At 35.0% G+C, this 21,440-nt stretch overlaps 1 protein-coding gene across 1 annotated transcript in view; it reads left to right on the top strand.

The window, feature by feature from the left end:
• The first annotated feature begins 1,543 nt into the window (after nt 1-1,543).
• LOC149080019 (putative serine incorporator) overlaps nt 1,544-21,440 on the top strand; it is a 49,291-nt gene continuing 29,394 nt past the window's right edge. Inside the window, exons 1-6 of the mRNA XM_089238955.1 lie at nt 1,544-1,716; nt 5,122-5,286; nt 5,607-5,767; nt 11,501-11,583; nt 13,544-13,681; nt 18,112-18,188. Of these exons, the coding sequence (XP_089095081.1) occupies nt 1,681-1,716; nt 5,122-5,286; nt 5,607-5,767; nt 11,501-11,583; nt 13,544-13,681; nt 18,112-18,188 (660 nt within the window). The 5' untranslated portion in view covers nt 1,544-1,680. The remainder of the gene's footprint in view (nt 1,717-5,121; nt 5,287-5,606; nt 5,768-11,500; nt 11,584-13,543; nt 13,682-18,111; nt 18,189-21,440) is intronic.

Here is a 21,440-nt window from a genome sequence, read left to right as displayed (position 1 = left end):
ACACCTTGCGTCTGTAGAAATCGCTAGATGTCAATCCTGCGTCAACGAGTACAGGTGCATCAAATGTACGGACATTCACAAGCACGGAAAATGCGGCAATTTTCGGGGAAAGGACGCTCCGACCTACGTTCTGTGTTTGGGGCCCCCACCCAGCAAATTACAAAAAGTGCCCAGAATATCTCAAAGTTCTGCACGGCAGCAAACTTTGCACAGCTCGGCCAAAGGTCAAGACCTTCACCATCACGTCCCAGACTTTTTGAGCTGAAAACAAAGACAATTTCAGCGACATCTTTTCTGCCCAGGCCAGTACTCATGAAGTAAAAAAAATTCATCGAAGAGGAAAAAACACACAAATGCGGCAAGACCAACGGCTACAAAATTTCTTCGAGAAATAAGCGAATTTTCCCGATCTCGACTTGGCCTTTGAGAAATCTTTCTCTCACTGACATTAGCCTGCTAGGCCTTCCGTAAGCCGCTGTGATAGCCCTGAGGGCAGGACTCGGCATAAAATTCTCTCATTCCGCTGCAGGCTGCAGACGCACGTCGGGAGAAGGCAAGCTATAATCATTTGATCTGTGCTGTGTCAATACCTTCTACAACAGCGGTTCTCAACAGGTGCTCCGCGGAGCCCTTGGGGCTCCTTGTGCACTCTCCAGGGGCTCCGCGGCTGCTCAAGGAAAATAAAAAAAAACAGTAAAATTTAAAAAAAAATTATAAATATTTTTAAATATTAAAAAATAAATCAGTAACTTTGATGAATAATTAAAAAATGGGCCTACGGGGCTCCACTATAGAATTTTTTACTAAAAAGGGCTCCGCGAGTCGTAAAAGGTTGAGAACCGCTGCTGTAGAAGATATTGGCCAAAGCCGCTTGAAAGATCTCTCTTAATGCAGCTTTGGTATTGGCTGTGTAGCATTTCCACTAGATAATACCTCCATATGGTGACCATACGTCCCAGTTTTTTCTGTTTTTTTTGGCCGTCCCGGTTTTTCCCGTTTTTTACACGAAGCTTACCTGAATTTTTATTCATTATTGAAGTCAAAGAATGAAATTATTTTCCCACTCATAAATTAGATTACGATACTTACATATAAATAAGAATATTAATCTCTCACATTTGTCTTGGTGAACGTTTCATTTCGTGGAATTCATTGAAATCCACTGCAATTCCCAGTAATGCTTTATTTCCCGCCATTTTGATTTTTACGTAATTTCTCCAATATTTGGCAACTTTGTTCACTTTTGCCGTCATTTTTGGCGATGTCACGTATTTTCCCGTATTTGGAATCCCAATTTCCCGTATTTCTTTCGAGAAAATATGGTCAGCCTATACCTCCATGGAAAAAACTGGCTATTTATGAAATAAAGTCGGAATGACCAAAAAAAACAGAAAAAAAAATCAGGACTGTCCTGGTGAATACGGAACGTATGGTCATCGATATATCACAGGTTCCTGTTTTAACTTTGTTAACATATGGGATGGCACAATTTACTTGTTTTCAAATTTTGCTGTTCAACTAATCCAGTGTACCTTTTCTATTTACTTCTTATTTGTTTGTTTATTTTTCTTGAACAGACTCTAATTGGATAAGCCAGCTGGTTGAAGCCATTGAAATTGACGCAGTTTCGAGACGCAGTATTATTTGGGAATTAAGAGGCTGAGTTGACTTTGAATAAATATGGGGGCACTATTGAGTGTATTTACAGCTGGACAGGTATAATTATGTTATTCGGTTTTTAATTTTCTGTATTAATGTAATTGTAACCCATGTTGCAATTATTAACACCACCATCTCCTATTTCGAATTCGTTTCGTAATTTTGAATCGTTTAATTATACTCGTTTATTTGATCACTGCTTGAAAAAGTCGAGCTTTTAGGTTGAAATTTAAGGTTTAAAATGTAGCTTTTTTTTGTGTGTGTGTGTGTTCAAGTAACCAGTTTGATATGTTGCTAAGCCCTGATTATCCCCCAATTTTGTTTGAACGTGAAATGTTTTAACTGGCCATTTGTTACAGTCAAGACGTGTAAAAAATATTTTTATGCAAAAAATAAAATATTAATAAACTATTTAAAAAAAATATTTATTATAAATAAATATATTTATATATATAGCTAAAAGAGTTTTATGAAGCCATTGAATTTAATTTTATATTGTGGGTGTGAAGCTGATATTGAAGGAAATAAAGACTGGTAATGATTACTTGATGAATTGTTATTCACTGTTAAAAATTTTAGTTTAGTTTAACAATACTTTATCAATCCGATTAAAATTGGTTAAAATTCAATTGAAAATTTCGTGAATTTACTTGATCTATTAGAAAAAATCAAAAAGATCCATCAAGTTATGCTCTAATTCATAATATTTTAGCTAAATGGGCAATAATTAGGAGGTAAAAGACATTTTATTAATGTACGTACATACTGTGAAACATCTGATACAATGAGTTTTCACATGTAGGCAGAGATGCTACTGTACTCTTATTTGCATGGATCTCGGGACCCAGGGTATTCAAAAAATCTGGGTCCCTTTTGAGTAAAAGTGGGTCCCTCTCAAAAAAAATAATCTTGAAAAAAATTATGTTCCTCTCCTTTTCCCCATAATTCACTGGTATCTCTATGAATTTTTTCCAGCATGCCCCAGGTCTTTGATCACCTGCAAATATCTCTTCGTTTAGACAACAGCAGGCCATGTTCTGAGTAGGAGAACGAGGTATCTCTGTGAATCAAATAAATAATTTATTTCTAAAAACATGCTCTATTCAAAGGTTCATTTACTTTCATTGTCTACTAATAGGAAAAGCCTCTGAGAATTGAACATGTGGAATTTAGAACATGTAATAAATCTAAAACAAATATACAGTGGATAGTAGATTCCACTTATAACGTTCTCATTTAGAATGTTTTTCCACTTAGTACGACTTATTATCATCATCCCAACTCGAAATAATTCTCATTAAGATTTCCTATTTAAAGTGTTTTCCTGCTTACAACGACAGTTTTTGAAAAACGGTAGCAGGATCAACTGTAATTAAGACTTAGAGGCACACATTTATATATTAATTAATTTATTAATTCCCTTCTGATTGATTTTCAATTTCTTTAAAAAAATCTTAGCTCTTTCAATAATATCTTCTGATTTAAATTTAAAGCAAATGAGAGTCTCTCTCTCTCAGTACACTCTCTCTCTCAGACACTTATCTTCCAATTCCCTATTCATGTAAATCCTTGCGAAGCGATTTCCTGGTAGAATGATTTTATTTTCCTTCCCTGATGGTCCGCCACTCTGATCTGTCGCCATTTAACTGCCTCATATTTGACACTCAAGTGTGTTTATGTGTGTGCCCAGCATTCAGCGTGTGTTGTGTTCAGTAGGTGGCGCCATCTTTTAGGACTGCAACTAGATACTTTCTCAAATGGGACAAGCATACATTTTGGCACCCTGTGTAATGTAGAAGAAGCAGTTATAAAGGGTGAATTCGATGCCCCCTCTAGTCCAAAGCCTGGGGGCACTAGACCTGCCGCTTGCCCCCCCCCCCCCACCCCCAGTTGTGGCCCTGAATATGTCCTCCAAATTGATTTTCCATGGATTTGAAATTTAATGTATACATATTTGTGTTGTAGGTCTGTGTGATTTTTGTGGCGACCAGAGCTTTTTTTCAAAGGAATAGCCAACTCTCTTGAAATTTGAAAACCTTAGAAAATCATACTTTAGTGAATTAACATTGCGCAATCGCGGGTTCCAAACTCAGATTTTAACCAGAGGCAAAATCGGGGGAGGGGCCCTCCAAGAATATGAAAAATATTATTGTAGAAAATTAAAATATTGGAGAAAATAGTCTTTTTTATATTATGTTAATTAACATAATATATATTTTAAATTAATTTAAAATTATTTTTGAGCGTTAGTGACCCATAACTTCTGTGGAAGAAATCCTTCTGCCCCTCCAAAAGCCGATTATATGTATTCACCAGTGATTTTCGCAATCGAAACAGTTATTCCACCTAGCAGCTAGATGACAAAACTGGATATTCAAGGTAGAGTTTTTACAGATTCGATTTTTTTTTTTTTTTTTTTTCCTGAATGATCTCTGAAAATGTTTTACACTTTAAACAGGTGTTCCAAATCCTTTAAGATTTAAAAAAAAAATGCACATTTGCAATCTTGTAAGAACAAGGTGAATTTCTGCCATATGGACACTGTCTTTGAATACCGGCAGATAGCTGCAAAAGTACCATAATTTCTGGTATGTAACTGGAGGGGAGAAAATCCACAGGGGAATAGAAACTCAGAAATTTCAAAATTCTGTACACAGCCCCTCATTAAGGGAAGCAACTAAATATCTTCAACAACCCGCGTGTATATCAGTGCAATAACAGTATAGTATACAAAGTAGTAAAACCACTTTTTCAAGGTCGTGCAATCGTAATGGACTGAAAAGAAGAAAAAAAAAGTTGGAGTTTTTTCTCTCTACCTTTTGTTCTTCTTGGAGACGTGTGAACCAAATTTTTATGCACCCTTTTTCGAAATTCCGGGTATAGCGCATCAATGCTATCTCTCACTACACACTACTCTATCTGCACAGGATGGCAATATTTCAGAAAATAAAAATATGCACGTATCAGCACTAAAATCCTTTCATTGTATTGGTCAGCATTGATAGTTGGTAGTCAGCACAATCTTAATTAATGGACCCACCTGGTCACAGCCTGGAGGAAATAAAGTCTGATTAAAATTTTCAAGCTTGATCATGTAAATTTGGTAGACTGAAAATTCCTAGTCGGGTAAAGGGAGCCTAAGAAAAATGTCTTTATCCGGGCCTATGATGCTCTTAAGACGGCACTGTTGGTAGTAAGTTCTCAGATACCTTTCAATTCTGTTGCTAGTCTTGTTGCAGACAAATTTTTACTCGTAACATTTTTGCGATTAAATTTTTCATCATGCTGAAACACAAGTGAATTCAAAGAAACCGATGATAATTTCTCACAGAATGGCAGTTGGTTTTTTCAAAAAGAAAAACATTGTTAGTAGTTTCTTTTTATTGTTACAAACCATGCATATAATAACAATATATTAATTCAGTTTTAACTTATGAAATAATTATTTTTTTATTTATTTAGTTGGCTTGTTGTTGTGGGAGCGCGGCATGTCAATTATGTTGCTCAGCATGTCCATCTTGCAAGAATTCAACTTCAACTCGCATCATGTATGCAGTCATGTTGCTTCTCACCACAATTGCTGCTTGTGTTATGTTATCTCCTTCATTAAAAGCTGAGCTTCAAAAAGTAAGTTATATTACAAGTTTACTTTACCCTATTGTACTTTTTTTATTTCTGTGAATAAATTTATTGAAATATCATTAGGCCTACATAGTTTTTAATGGTATATGCTTCAGTTATATGGAAATTCATATTTCTTCCTTTATAAGTTTAATTTATCTTAAATTTAGTAATTAATAACTTTAATTACATTAACATTTTTTCTGAAGCAATAGTATTTCAGCCAAACAAATTTTTGATGAAAAGTTTTATAATTTAGTATATTTCATGCAGTTATAAAAATTTCATTGTATAAACATTAAAATTTATTTTATTTTGTCTTGCAGGTTCCACTCTGCCATGATAATAACTTGTCATGTGAAAATGCAATTGGATATTTGGCAGTTTATAGAATATGTTTTGCTCTTACTGTATTTTTTGCTGTATTTGCTGTATTAATGATTGGAGTTAAGACAGCCAAGGACCCTCGTGCTGGCATACAGAATGGGTCTGTATATGAAGATTTATTCTGGCTTGAATTTTTTGGATAGCTTCATTATATTTGAATGTTTTGCTATATATTTGCACTTGACTTACAAAATAATTTTTTTTTGTCTGCTTATCCTTAAAATCACACCACTACTATCTAAAAATTTAATTTTAAATGTATGGTTTGAAAAAAAAATTTTTTTTTTAGACTAAAGGCTGGGGTTCATTAGCTCCAAAATTGTACTCTTTTTATCTGCCAATTCTCAGTTTTGTGTTTTCAATTAAAATATACTTTGCTCTCTATAATCATTGCATAATAACATGTGTTTAAGTATAGTCATAATACGTACATTTTTTATGATAGCATAGAATATTAAATATCATGTCACTATAAAAAAATTGAAAAAGTTAACAATTATTTATTTTGTTATAGGCAAAAAAATATTTGTTACATTGTACTTTTCTTGAGCCATAATTTTGAACATGTGGTTTTTTTTTCAGTCTTTTTAAAATGAAGCAATAAGTGTGGGTAATACCTCAAATATCAGAATTCAGATCAATTCAATTGCAAGATGGCATGTTCCACAACTGACAGAAGTGTGTGCGGGGAAATGTTCAGCACGTGGCGTGAAATGCTGCCTTTAAGGTCAAGTAAAGTTCTTGGATTGTCATGACTTACCAGACATTTCAAATGCCCCCAAAGCCAAAAATCGCATGGATTAAGGTCCAAGGATGCTATAGATTAGAGAAGTGCTGGCTGATGACACGTTCTTCTGTAAAATGTGTTTTAAGAACATTCTTAACACACTGCAATGTGTGGAGGAGCTCTGTCTTGCATAAAGATTGTGTTTTCAAGGCAGTGACGTGCTTGCAGAGCCGGAACAATTTTGTTCTGTAACAGCAATGCATATCGCTTCCCGGTGATCGAACATGTCACTGGACCTGTAGAACGTAACTCCTCGTAGAAGTAGGCACCAAGAATAAATGATGCAGTAAATTCACACCATGCCGTCACTTTTGGTGAATGCAACGGAACTTCTAAGATGGCGTTCAGATTTTCTGGTTCACAAATTCGGCAGTTGTGAGTATTGACTGCACTATCCAAGTGAAAATGTGCTTCATCTGTTCAGAGGATATTCTGAGGCCATTCTGAATCAACCTCAATGCGAGCTAGAAACTAGAGTGAGAACCGAAGTCGAGCGTCATAATCATGTGGAAGCAATCGCTGCACAAGTGAAAGTTTGTACGGATAATGTGGAGGATATTTTGCATGACCTTGTGTATAGTTGAACGTGGCCTATTCAACGGCTGTGTTACATGCCTGAAACTGGCGCTACCACGAGCTAAACCTCCTGTACTGCATTTACAGAAAAAAATTTTCTTCCTCTTCCAGGACGAACAGCCAACAATCTTGTGGTTTCAAATTTCGTTATCATACTCCTGAAGGTTTTTAATATTCATTGGACCTTTTCGAATCCTCTTCCAAGTCTGATATTTCCATAGATCAGTTACTGCAGAGTTGCAGAACTGTTTTGGTAAAACAGTTTGTCCAAGAAAGCGCTATCTCGTAAACTTATCGTCATTGTGAGCAGCAAACACATCGAGAAATAAGATTGCCGCAAAAGTTTCTAGGTTTTATAACAGCTGCTGCATGACATCACATAAATTTACATGTTTACTACAGGTATTAAAAGTGACACACCCTCTGGTGGCAACATGTGCAACTAATTTTTTTCCCCTGAAACAAATCCCCATCACTTCATGAAGTCCTCCACAAAATTTTGCACTTTTCTAATAACTGGTTTAGCTACTTTAAAATAGGGTCTTTTAATTATGGATGCCCAGTATATATACACCCAGTGGCCAAAAAGATTAGGAACACCCTGCTACTCACCATTAATATCGCATGGGACCTCCTCTATAGCTTTGATGACAGCAGATATTCTTCTAGGCATGCACTCTACAAGTTACTGAAATCATTGAGGAGGAATATTAGCCCATGCTAACAAAATGGCAGATCTTAACTCAGTTAGATTAGATGGTGGTGTTTTTAACAGACCTTTCAACCTCATCCCACAAATGCTCAATTGGGTTGAGATCAGGTGATTGGGGGCCATTGAAGCAATTGAAACGCTGAATCATGTTCCTCAAATCAATCTGAGGTAATTCCAGCCCAGTGGGAGGGTGCATTGTCCTGATGGAAATAATCATCATCATCAGGAAACATTGTGGCCATAAACAGGTGCACGTGGTCAGCAACAATGTTGAAGTAGGTGCTGTTTCTGACGAATGAAAATGAGGGACAAAGAGAGTATATATATACCAGGAAAATGCTCCCCAGACCGTGATTCCTCTCCACCCACTTGAACAGTTGTCATGTTTTGCATGCCAGAACCATGGCTTTGTGCTGCTAGTGCCACACACGGATTTTGCCATCAACGTCATGGAAAAGAAATCTTAACTCGTAGACCAGACAACCTTCTTCCATTCATCAAGTGTTAGATTTAAACTTTCTCTGGCCACCAAAAAGCAGTTTTCTTTGGTTTTGCAGCGAATTCAAATGGACTCTTGTTGGTCACTGGCTGTGAAAACCAATTAGTTTTAACATCCATCTTGTAGAGCGTATGGATATGCTTTGCAATGATCCTGAGTTGTATTGCGCTGCAATTTGTTGCATTGTAGCTCTTCTGTCAATGTGTTTCAGTGTCACCTGGCATCTCTTTCATTAACAAGTGATTTTTGCCAATTTTTCCTCTCTCCGCTCGAAGTTTTCGACTTAGCTGCCATTCTTTGAAGACTTAAGATACTGTTGTATGAGAAAAGTGAAGAAGTTTAGTGGCTTCAGAGATACTGGAACTGCCCCTTTTGGTGCCCACAATCATGCTGTGTTCAAAGTCACTCAAATCTCTTATTTTCCTCTTGGACAAGAAAGTTGCAACGTTAACTGGTGCTTCTATCGAGGAGAAAGTTTTTTATCAGCAAATTTGGTTTGTTATGACCTCGTGCATGCTGTGCGAATGAGTCAAAGTTTGAGTAAAGGGTGTTCCTAATTTTTTGGCCACTGAGTGTCTATGTGTTAGGTTGCGCATTGACATTTTTGATGGTGGGGGTGCAGTGTCCTCTCCCATGACCTCCAGTATCTCCACCTATGGCAGTGAATAAAACGCATCCTTTGACGATGCCTTGATGACAAAACATATTGTTTGAGTCAGGAAGAGCAGAGAAATTCATTCTAACTCCTGAGTAAACACATACATGTATTATAGCTTGTGTCTGCAAAATGCCATTCCGAAATTTTTTGAGTTTTTATTTTTGAAAGCTGTGTTGTACTGTTTTAAAACAGTTTTGTAAGCCATGGAAAAGTGAATGGAACTTCTAATGCAAGAAGTTTTTGCACAGAAATGCATGCCTGGTAATTAGTCTGAGACCGTGAATCTGAAATAAATAAGTCTCTTGAATTCATTTTGTTTTCATTCATTTGAATTCATTTATTAACTACTTCTACCACTGAAATGTTGCTTTAATAGCAGAACATGGAGTTTTTTTTGCAATGGCGAGTTGTTTTCAATTCAATTTCGTTTCCAAATTCAATTAATTTTTTTTTGAAAAATGAGTGTTTAAAGGATTTTTCTATGAATATTAAGATTGCTTGGAAAAACCAAGTTTTCTGTACTTTAGTGAATTTTTTAAGATTTTTGTAACTCACATTATTTGCAACAATATTGTTTAATTATTGTAAGTGATAAACTGCACAAATGACTAAATATTTTAGGCTTATATGCACCATTGGCAATCTGCTTGATACACCCCCAGACACTTTGGTCTGTACTGGAATTGAACCTTTTTGGTGGGAAGAAAACAAATTATTTCTTTAGATCAATGTATTAGTGATGTCCATTTTTTTAGAAACTAATGAATAAACTTCACAAATAATAATTTTCCAGTTAACAAGTGGCTTTCAATTTACTGAAATTTGCTTATATGTTTACAATAACGGAGTACTGGATTAGAGCGCTCCAATTACGGAAAATTTGGGAAACCTTAATTCCTGGTGAAAGTGAATTGAATTTCAGAAATTCAAATTTCAACACCATACTATTTTTTTATCAGCATGTTATTGGCACTGTTAAAAATCAAGAAAAATGTTGGAATTTTTAATTTACTTTGAAATACAATCTTTTCCCTCAGTCTAAGTCTTGAAATAGAAAAAATTCTTGGAGGAAAATGAAGTCTGATTGCATCGGAGGTGCCGCTGATGCGCTATAGCACATCAAATACCCAGAATTTCAGAAAAGGACACAAAAATTCTTTCCCAGTTCCAAGAATAAAAAAAAGTACAAAGAAAATAACCTCTCAGACTTTTCTTTTTTCTTTTCTTCCTACCATGTATCATGATCACACAACCTTGTAAAATAGTTTTACCACTTTGAAATACAAATGAATCATTTTACTGTAGTGTATTGATATAACCCAGGGTTGTTGAAGAATTAGATGAAGAGATGTATCTAGTTGCATATCCCTGAATGAAGGGCTGTATACCAAATTTTCCAATTTTGGATAGTTTTTTCCCCCCTGCGGATTACATACCGGAAATTACGGTACTTCCGCAGCTATTTACCAGCATTAAAAGAGTGTCTTTTCGGAGTAAATTCACTTGGTTCCTAGAATATTCCAAAAATGTGAATTTCTTTTGAAAAATCCTATAGTATTAGATACTCATTCACATTGTAAAACATTTTCTGGGACGGGGACCGATTCTGTAAAAACTCAACCTTGAATCAAGGAAACAGTTACTTTCCGGATATTATGCTGAGGTGAGCTCGGAAAGAAAAGTCATCACGTCTCCGCCGGGACACGAACCCAGGCCCTCTTGCATTCTGGGCAAGCTGCTACCATCTACACCACTGGAGACACATGAATCTGCCTTCCTAATTTCACGCACTGTGTCGTGAGGCGCTGAAGTAGAGGCATTAGTAGCCTCTCTTAACTTCAGGAAATGGCTTAGAGAGATATAGATGGCTTCTTTCTCAGCCAGAGATATCATCTATATCTCTCTCAACCTTGAATATCCACTGTTTTGTCATCTAGCCACTATGCTGTCATCACTATTTTGCATCGCAAAATTTAGAAATGAATTATTTGATTCACAAGGATACACCAGTGAATGATAGGGGGGGGGGGGGCATACTTCAATTTTTTTTAGAGGGACCCACTTTCACTCAAGAAGGACCCCCAGGTTTTGCCAATAACCTGGGATCTAGGTAAATTAGAGTACCGCGACACCCCTGTAGCATAATCTAATTTTTTATTATATAGCACTTTTTTTTCTTTATATATTTATATTGTTTTTCTTTGGTATTTGTTTTTGGAAAGAATCATCTGATTTCAAAGTGATGTATTTTTTCAAATTGACCACACAGAATCGTAAGTAATACATGAATTATATATTCCCTTTCATGTATGAAAGCAAAGATGTTCGAATTAAAATTTTTTTTTTTACAAATTCATGCAAATGGGAGAACACAGAAAGCTTTCTCCTAACTAGACACCATTTTACTTCTTCACCAAAAGAGCTCCATAAAAGACATACTAATGCCATTGATTATTAAAAATCTAAAAACTTAGACATTTCCCTTTTTTATTCATGTATTATTTATCACATTCTGTGTTTTTAATTTAAAAAGAAATATAACTTTGGAATTGGATGATTCTTTCTGAATCACTCTGTATTTATTTTATTTTTAAAATATAGATTTTGGGCGATAAAATACCTTCTCCTAATAGCTGGTATGGTTGGAGCATTCTTCATACCGGGAAGTGGTTCATTTGCATCAGGTAATTTACAGTGATATACAGTCTGGTTCAAGTTGTTTTTTCACACAGGATTATCTTTCCAATTATTGACTCTAGGGATATACTTTCAATCACAAAAGGTTTTTAACTAAAATGCAGTTTCTTAAAATGTAATAGTTTTTCTGAGAGGTTGTACACGCATAAAAATAAATTTTTATACAGGCTCTATATGCAAAAACTTCCAACTAGTGAAATGTAGATTCTGCTTTGAGAAGTCATTTGCTAAAAATATATTTTTAAATGTAATATTCATCAGGAGAGACATTTAAAGTTTTGTGCAAAGTAGTGCCAATGATTAGGGGCATAGTTCACAAATTGTGAAAATGTAAATTGTATCATAGTGTAAAAAATATAATTGTCATAATCTGAGTAGAAAATTATAATAGTTTCACCCTTTTTTTTTGGTGATATGGTTTCTCTGTAAAATCACCTTTTGATTTAAGTTGGAACCGCCTATATTTCCTGCATTTTTTCCTATCTCCTGAAATATATATTATTCATTTATAACGTTTTGTTGTTGTCATTTGACTTCTTGATAAGTTCCTAAAAAATTCAGATTTTAGAACCACAAAAACTATATATATATACGGGGGTGATTATAAAAAAACTATCCTGACCCATTCACAGAAACTGAATGAAATTTTGGCATAAGGTATTTTGAGGTATGCACTCAAGAATGATATGGAAAACAACAGTGTCACTCTAACAGTTATGGTTACAATGAGAAAATTTCGAAAATATCAAATGGCAACACCAAGTTTTTTGTATTGGAATGTGATCTCCATACTGAAAAACACTAAATAGCGTTGGAATGGCACCTGTAGCACGAAAATCCCTGGATCTAGGCAAGGAAAAAGTAAAAAGGACTTTGCCCTGCACCAGAGCATTAATGTTCGTTTCATTCGTCACACCGTTTCTTCGGCTGTGATCCCAGCCTGATTAGTCCTCCACAAGGTCATGTGGAAAATTTGTGAAACACAATAAAATGCTTTATTTTACGCTGCTTCTCTGTCCTTATTGGTTGTCCTCACTTTTAGCCTATCTACCGCCGGTGATTTTCATGTTACAGTTGCTGTTCGAACGCTATTTAGGGTTTTTCACAATGGAGATCACATTCCAATACAAAAAACTTGGTGTTGCCATTTGATATTTTCGAAATTTTCTCACTGTAACCGTAACTGTTAGAGTGACACTGTTGTTTTCCATATCATTCTTGAGCGCATGCATCAAAATACCTTATGCCAAAATTTCATTTAGTTTCTGTGAATGGTATGATAGTTAGGGGCCCATATGTCGGGATAATTTTTTTATAATCACCCTGTATATATATAATATTGATGAAAAAAAATTAGAACCCATTAATATATATTTTTCAACCCTCTCAATACTTCCAATAACTTTATGCCTATGAATACATTTTACCTGCATCTGTGACAAAGGAAAAATTTAAAATCTGCATGGAAAAAATTTAGATCAAAGTGAAAGAAGAGAAGAGAAATGTTTTTCTTCAACTCATCATTTCAGAGTATTTCGCCAGTATTTTATTGAAATTTTCTTAAAAATATTTTTTTTCATGTAAATTTAAAAATAATAACTAAATTAATGTATAGTTTTCGCAAATGTGCTGCAACATATCATTAGTGACTCCCTATGAGAACCTTACTTTTACTGGTAGAAATCAGAACTGAATTTACCATCTCACTGTTTATCTTCTACCTTGTCATAAAGTGGTTAAGTGTCAGTCTTGCTCTCTTTTAATATTACAAAGGGGCGCACCAAAATGCGAGCTTGCCTTGGCTGACCAAGCATTCAGCTGCAGCCCTGTCTGGCTGCGGAATACTGTATATATAATTAAAAAATTTTGAATCATGTATTTTCAGAAAAACCTATGATTTAATTATATCACTTTTTTCAAAGTCACACAATTTTTTTCCCCTTCTAGTGTGGATGTATTTTGGGATGATTGGAGGATTTTTATTCATCCTTATCCAACTAGTCTTGATAATTGATTTTGCTCATAGTTGGGCTGAAAAATGGGTGAGCAATTATGAAGAAACAGAGTCAAAGAGCTGGTATGGAGGTAATGACATTATGTATTTCTGTGACTATTTCACACATAAACTTTTTCATTTATTTTTAATTTTCAACCAAAATGTGCAGATTTGAGAAGATTGGAGAGCAATACAGTTTGCAGCTTAACCTTGTTGATACTTACTCTTAATGTAAATAAATAAATTTGACTATTTATTGATAAATTTGATGGAACTATTGTGCCCAAAAGCCTCAAAATATCAGAAAAGTTTGCTTTATTCAAGTCGTGATTTTTTCATTGGGAAAAATGTAGAAATTAGTAGAAAAATTAGAAATGAAGTTGAAAAAGTTTATGTGAAAAAAAAAATGGTTGTGAAAAAGTGTGTCAAACTTTATATGCATTCAAAACCATATATCACCAAATTATAGTTCGAATAAAGTTTTGATTATGACTAATTTCTCCCCGTATGGTGAACTTTAATATAATAAATGTTAAACTGGTCAGTTATAATGAATCATCAAATATATGTTGGCATTAGATATAAGAAAAAATGTTTTGGCAAGAATCGACAAATTTATTTTCTTCAATTATGTATGATGCTCTCAAACTTTTGAAAGAAGTTCTCTAGTTTGTTTTCGTGAGAGTTTGTTAAGACAGTTCTCATTTTTCCTCGAATAAGGTGGGGACTAGTGAGAACTGCAGGTTCATTCTCATCCTTTGTTACTACTTACCATAGCCAGGAACTTTGAGGTGGGGGGGCAAGCAACTTGCTTGATAATCTTAATTGGTGTGTCTGTGTGTGTGTCCTCTTAAATATTTCTTACATTTGAGGAAGAGAGGCAGTGCTCAAGATCTCTCCTCTGACTATGGCCTTGGATACTAGTGTTGCATATTGATCTTCAAATGTGATATGGATAACTGAAAATTAGTACAAGAGAAAGACAGTTACAATTTTGTCGTTTCCACCAAATGTTTTTTTTTCAAAATGACATTTATTCACTATCGCTTACACAAAGAAAGGGGAAAAAAATATATGCACAACATGTTACAGACTGAAGTAATTTTTGATACACTGAGTTATATACATATGAGTTGACAAGGGGTAACTTGGTTACCCGTACTGACAATATACAATGAAGCTAAAACTCTAAATGTCACTAGTAAAATTAGTATTGCTATGTTAAAAGCGCGAAAATAAAAAAAGAAAAAAAGAAATGCATGCATGAAAAAAATATAACATATCAGCAAATCAAGAAAATTCATGCACTGAGTATAAAAAATAGAGGTGGCAGACAGGAATTTATTTGTAAAGAAAAAAAATAAGCACATCGCGTTCGCTTCGGTGAAACACAATCAAAATGTATAAGTTTATGTCTGAGTATTAAAATAAGTTTCAATATTTGGTATGTTAGCAATGTATTGTTAAAGTCGTCATTTAAAAGCAGGAAACAGTGTTATATTTTGTAATTCAATAGGTAAAGTGTTATAAATTTTAGGAGCAATGTAAAAAAAATGTTAGCAAAAAATATTTTTTCTATATGAGGGAATATCAAAGACCACATGAAGTCGTCTCAAGGAAACATTCATTTTGGGTGTGCAAAGATTTTTATTTCTGTGCAGAAAAATTATATTACTTCAAAACAAAATTACTTCAAAACTATCACAGATATGGATACGTTATAGATTTCCAATAATTTGAAAAGTTCTTTAACATTCCGATAGTGGCACTGGATCCGAGAGATCCATGCTTATACATTTTAATATGATCACTCCTCAAGTTTATGGGTGGTGGAGTCCTGACAGTTTTATGTTAATAGTTTGTTTAGTTTTATATTAATACATAAGATTTGTTCTATCACTTTTCCCCGAACAATATGATATGTATTCATGCTTGTATGATTGATTTTTGGTTGGGGATCACAGATATGATGCCATCATTGGTGTTACTCCAGAGTCACCACGATCAGTGCTAAAATTTGAAGCTGATCTGAGTTTTGTTACTAATCTGAAAATCAAGTTTAAGTGATGATTGGCTCTTCAACCGAGAAACTATTGGAAACATTCAATATTTTCTGGAGAACTTGAAAAAATCATGTTTATTTCTGAGTCTGATTCCAAAGAAACAAAAAATTCCTTGTGCCCTGGTTTTTTTTGTAACACAAACAAGTACATCTAGGACCTGAAACCAAATTTTTTTTTTGCACAAAAAATTAAGAAAAATGTAGTTATCGATTGTGCTATCTTCAAAACCAATCATTAATTTATAATTATAACCAAATTATTTATCTGTTGTTCTCATGAAAGCATATTGAGCAATGGCAGACAAAAAAAAAAAGAGGTCATTCAAGTATTTCGTCAGCATCGATAGGGAGAGGGTTTCGGATTTACAGACTTTTTATGATAAGGGGGGGGGGAAAGGGGGTTTGACTTGCGCTCAAACCATCAACCACCTATATAAAAATATGAAATATTCTTAATGGAATCTTTACTAGGAATGCGAAAACAAGAAAAACCTTTCCTTAATTTGTCGGCACCTGAACTAACATTCCCCCTATTGATAAGTACTCAAAAGACCTTCTCTAGTGGACCTCAACAGACACCCCTCATTTTCTCTTTCACTTATGGTGGAGGTCTGCTAAACTATTTTGTTTCCACTCAGTGTTGTACATGTGTTGTCCTTAAGCGATTTACTGTACTCCCATACATAAGCAGATTTGTGCTCTTCGAACAGGGTGGGGTGATTGGGGTGTGTGTCTACTTTCGCCTTGTCACCTTATGTATATTCTTGAAGGGCAAGCCCAATCAGAGGTGTACACAGGATCGAGGGGGCAAAAAAGCTTAGGTGGTGGGTTGCCATGAATTTCTTAAAGAGAAATTTTGAGTTCAAGAGCATTGATTCAGAAATTGATTATAATGACATATAAATGTATTTTCTTCCAATATTTAAATTAAAGAAAAATTTTGCATCAAAAATAAATGTTTGATCATTTGAGGGAGCATAGGGGCTCGTGCCCCCCGCATATGTCTTTGATCCCAATATGAATTAAGAGGTGGGCCGCAGAGCTGATGAAATTTTTTTTGACAAGGGGGAAGGGATCAAAAAAGGCTAAAAATCTGCTGAGGTAATACTTGAATTGTCCCAATGGTCAAGCATCAGTATCAAGTTAGTGCTGAAATATCAAAGCGCAACAGGGGATTTGGCTATCTCTTAACACGGTGCTTAAAATAAATAAATTTTTTTCACCATGAATTTTTTCAAACTTCACTTCACTGCTGTCTATATTTTATTTAACAGCAGGTAGAGAAAGTGTCACTAAGATTTTTCTGTTGACATTTTTTTGAGGAATATGTATTTGAGTTCTATATCATGAGAATGATCCATTTTGATTCCAATTTTAAATAGGCCAAATCTAGCCAATGATGCAGTTGGGAATGGTGTTGCCCTTAAAAGTACAGAATATAGAAATATATTATCCTCTTTTATAAGCAGAATACACTTTGGTATATTTTTTGTGTGCATCTATATAAATAACCCGAAAACAAACTATCTTCAACTGAATGATGTGCCATATTTTTGAAATAATTGAAAATTTTTAATAATGCTTAAGGACTTGGACATTTACTGACAAGTAACTGTTATTTTTAATTACTTTATAAAAATGGCAGGAAAATAAATTTTTAGACAAAGCGGATGTTTTCCCCATTATCTTAGTAAAGTTGTTTTTGTCTTATTATTGCATGCATTATACCATAAAAGTTCATTTACATTGAGGATAAATGTGAAGGGGGGCAACATAATCGTAAGAATTCCTACCAGTTTTGTAATGCTGGCATTTTTCACTTTCATTTTTCATTTTGTGTATGGACAGGTGTAGGCAAAAAACCTTATCTATGAAATTCAAATACCTTATCTGAAATTCATCATCCTGGGGGTTGAAGTTTATATATAATGTCAATAATGTGTGATAAAATTGAGTAATTTATCATATTTACCCAATACAAAATTTCAATTATGAATAACCACTGGTAAATGTGATAAGTTTGAAAACAAAATCATAACAAATCACTGAAACAGTCTATGATTAATCATGATCCCTGGGTTTGTCATTTTTACACCACAAGATAAGTTTTTGCTGTTCAAAGTGATTGTTCATTTTTGAAAAATTTCTAATTAGAACAAAGAGCATATGTTTCCATGCTATATGAACAAACAAAAAGATTTCAACATTGATAGGGACAGTGTAATTGTTTGGGGGGAGGGGAGACAGTAGAGCCTGTAAGTACGAAATAGGATCCTAAGGGTTTGTGCATGAGGGGTATTTTCATGAGAAGAGAGGGTCATTGGGAACAAATAAATTTGGTTAACCCTGATCTATATGGACATCAATGAAATATTGTGCTCATAGTTTGTATCACCTTGATTATCCACTATTTAAATAGCTGAAACTTACTATGCAAATGTTTAATTCTATTTTCAGCTCTGATCGGGTTCACATTCTTACATTTTTCAATTGCTATAGCTGCAGTAGTCCTATTTTACATGTTTTATGCTCAGGTAATCAAACTTAATTATCATGTTTTTTGTTGTCTGTGCACTAAAAAGTCATCTTTCTATCACTTTTTTTTGCACTCATAGATTATGATTTTTTTTCTCTATTCCTTAGTTAATAAAATATGCAAGTAACACATCATTTGTACCATATATAAATATCATTTAAACATTTTTTTTTAAGGAAAAATTTCCAGGATATGGTTTTCAGAATATTTTCATTTAATACACTTCAGTGCATGTCTTTTAATGATGTAATTGTGTTTTTGTTTTCCATATTTTTGTAAGTGATAAAAAAAGTGAAGAAATTTTTTCAATACTGGGAACAGATAGTCTGTTGGCCAAATGAGATGATTAACTCAATGAGTGTAAATTCAAGTCTTAAGTGAACTGTTATTCACAGATTCCTACGGCTAACATAGTGTTTGTGTGAATTAAATTTTTTTTTTTAAGTTATCATGCCAGAGCATTGCAACATTTTAATTCTTTATATTATTGTATTTTATGGCTGGAAATGGATTAAAAATTCTAACCCATTAAAATTTTAATCAGTAATTTTGAAAAGCCATCCATTTAAAGCAAATATATTGGTAACTATGCCAGGGTGTCCTGATATTTGATATTGATATTTGAATTCAAAAATTGGGGAAAATTTGGGAAAGAACAGCATAAATGAGAGAAAGGAGCATTGTCCATTAGCTTATGCTGTTCTTTCCCAACTTTTTTCTGACTTTCAAAATCAAATATTTCTGGAAATATTGCACTCAGAAACGTGGAATTCTTTGTTGATGTCAGGGAGACAGCAACAACTTACCAAGTGGAAGTTAGAGGACAGGGAGACTATAATTTTTTTTTATGACATGCTGTATTTTCACTGTCAAAACTGGTACAGAGTGATTTCTAAACATATTTTGATTACAAAACGGTTGATGACATGAAGGCCAAATTAGGACTTACAGGACACCCTGTATAATACTAAGTGATAATATAAAATTTATTTATTTATTTCACACACTTCACACACCTATTTGCCAAATGGGTGAACAAACAGGGGAATAGATATAATATTGAGGCCACTCACTTCAAGAACTTCAATACGCTGTCCAATTAGTTTTGTCAAATTAATTACATCACACCCTCTATGGTTCACGGATAGCGTGCGGAACCTTTATCTTGAAAAGAAAAGAGCATTCAGAGAGTATAAAAGTGGACGAGGTGACCTATCATTGTTTACTGATAAAAGAAGACTGTTGAAGAAAGCGATAAGGGATAGTAAAAAGCAAGTTGAATCTAGGTTGGCAGATAACATTGGCTCTGACCCAAAATCATTTTTTCGATACGTCAATAATGGATGTAAGGGGACAGTTGGCCCCCTCTCGATAGGAGACTCAAAAGTAGAGAGCAATGTAGGCATGTGTAGTGCTTTCAATGACTTTTTCGCGTCGGTTTTTAATGGAGATAATGATATTCGATATACAGGTGTTGCATGGGGTAATAAAACGCTCAACAATATTCAAGTGGAAGACGTGGAGGTCCTAAATCTTCTAAGAAATGTATGTGCAAGCAAAGCACCAGGACCAGATGATATCTATCCCAGGGTTCTCAGGGAAGGTGCTAATGAATTGTTGGGGCCAGTCGCACAGATATACAGGAGTAGTGTTGCTGAGGGTATCGTCCCGAGAGATTGGAAACTGGCTAACGTTGTTCCGATATTTAAGAAGGGTAGTAGAGAAGTGGTGTCTAATTATCGTCCAGTGAGTTTGACGAGCTCCCTCTCGAAAATTTTGGAAATTATCATCAAAAGGCAGTTTGTGAAGTGGATAGACGAGAATAATGTATTGTCGGATAATCAGCATGGGTTCAGGAAGGGGAAGTCATGTGTAACTAACCTCCTTTGCTTCTATGATTACGTGACTAAGGCTTTGGGTAAGAGCAAAAATGTCGACGTTGTTTACCTTGATTTCCAGAAGGCATTCGATCGGGTCCAACATGGCAAACTCTTGAAGCGTTTACACGAGATTGGAATAGGGGGCAACTTGCTGAATTGGATAGAATCGTGGTTAAGAGATAGGTCGCAACGAGTTATGGTGAACGGGGAATTCTCTGGTTGGACAGACGTCACAAGTGGAGTTCCTCAGGGAAGTGTCCTTGGCCCCATACTTTTTTCACTTTTTATCGACAAACTCGATCAGGGTATCGATGGAATTACTAGCAAATTCGCAGATGATGTGAAGCTAATGGGGGTAATCGGAAATGAAAGCGATAGGGAGTTGCTCCAGACCAACTTAAACAAGATTGCAGCATGGGCAAATGAATGGAGCATGACGTTTAGCGTAGATAAGTGCATGGTCGCTCATTTTGGTTCGAACAACCCACGGTTTTCTTGCGAGTTGAATGGTGTCACTATCCCGGATGCAACTAGAGTCACCGATTTGGGAATTCTCATTGACGAGCGACTTGAGTTTTCTGAACATTGTTCAGCGGTTGTCAAAAAAGCGAATAGAATGCTTGGTCTCATTTTCAAAAAGGTCTCTTCGCGTTCTCCTAAAGTCATTCTTCCGCTTTTTCGAGGCTTAGTTCGTCCTGGACTGGAGTATGCTGTAAGGTTTTGGAGACCATACCTACAGAGGGACGTAGACTTGGTTGAAGGGGTGCAGAGAAGAGCTACGCGTGTCCTTATTGGCACACAGGGCTTGAGTTATGAAGAAAGACTTCATTTTTTGAATATGTTTACATTGGATGAACGCAGGTGTCGAGGAGATATGATCGAAGTGTTCGGGATTTTCAATGGGATGGATAGGATGGACCATGAACTTTTAGTACACCGCCAATCGACTGCTTTTACAAGGGGACACCAGTATCGATTGGTGAGGGACAATGCAAGGTTATGGTGTCGCAGGGAATTTTTCTCCGGTAGGGTTGTTAATGAGTGGAATAGCTTGCCCCCGGAGGTAGTGAATTGTAACACAATTGACACGTTTGAAAGGAAATACGATAAACATGTTGGGGTAAATCGAGAAGCTATCCATTCTTAGAATAAGACAACCATAAGTATTCTTTATGGGCATTGTATAATATTTTATCATGTGTATATATTGTTTGTAATTTGTGTTAATTGCATTTTTAATGGGGTTGCTGTACTTTTGAAACATATGACAACCATATTTTTATGGGCATCTTTTTATCAGCCACCTCGTTGGGCATTTTGCCTGTTGTGGCGTTGTATTTGTATTTGTATTTGTATTAAATAAATCAAGT

The sequence above is a fragment of the Pholcus phalangioides genome, unplaced genomic scaffold (assembly GCF_987345545.1).
Source record: "Pholcus phalangioides strain wild (caught in Gottingen) unplaced genomic scaffold, Ppha-v1.0 ptg000011l_1, whole genome shotgun sequence".
Lineage (NCBI taxonomy): Eukaryota > Metazoa > Arthropoda > Arachnida > Araneae > Pholcidae > Pholcus > Pholcus phalangioides.
The sequence above is the reverse complement of the archived record's forward strand: the minus strand, read 5'-3'. Positions and strand labels throughout refer to the sequence as shown.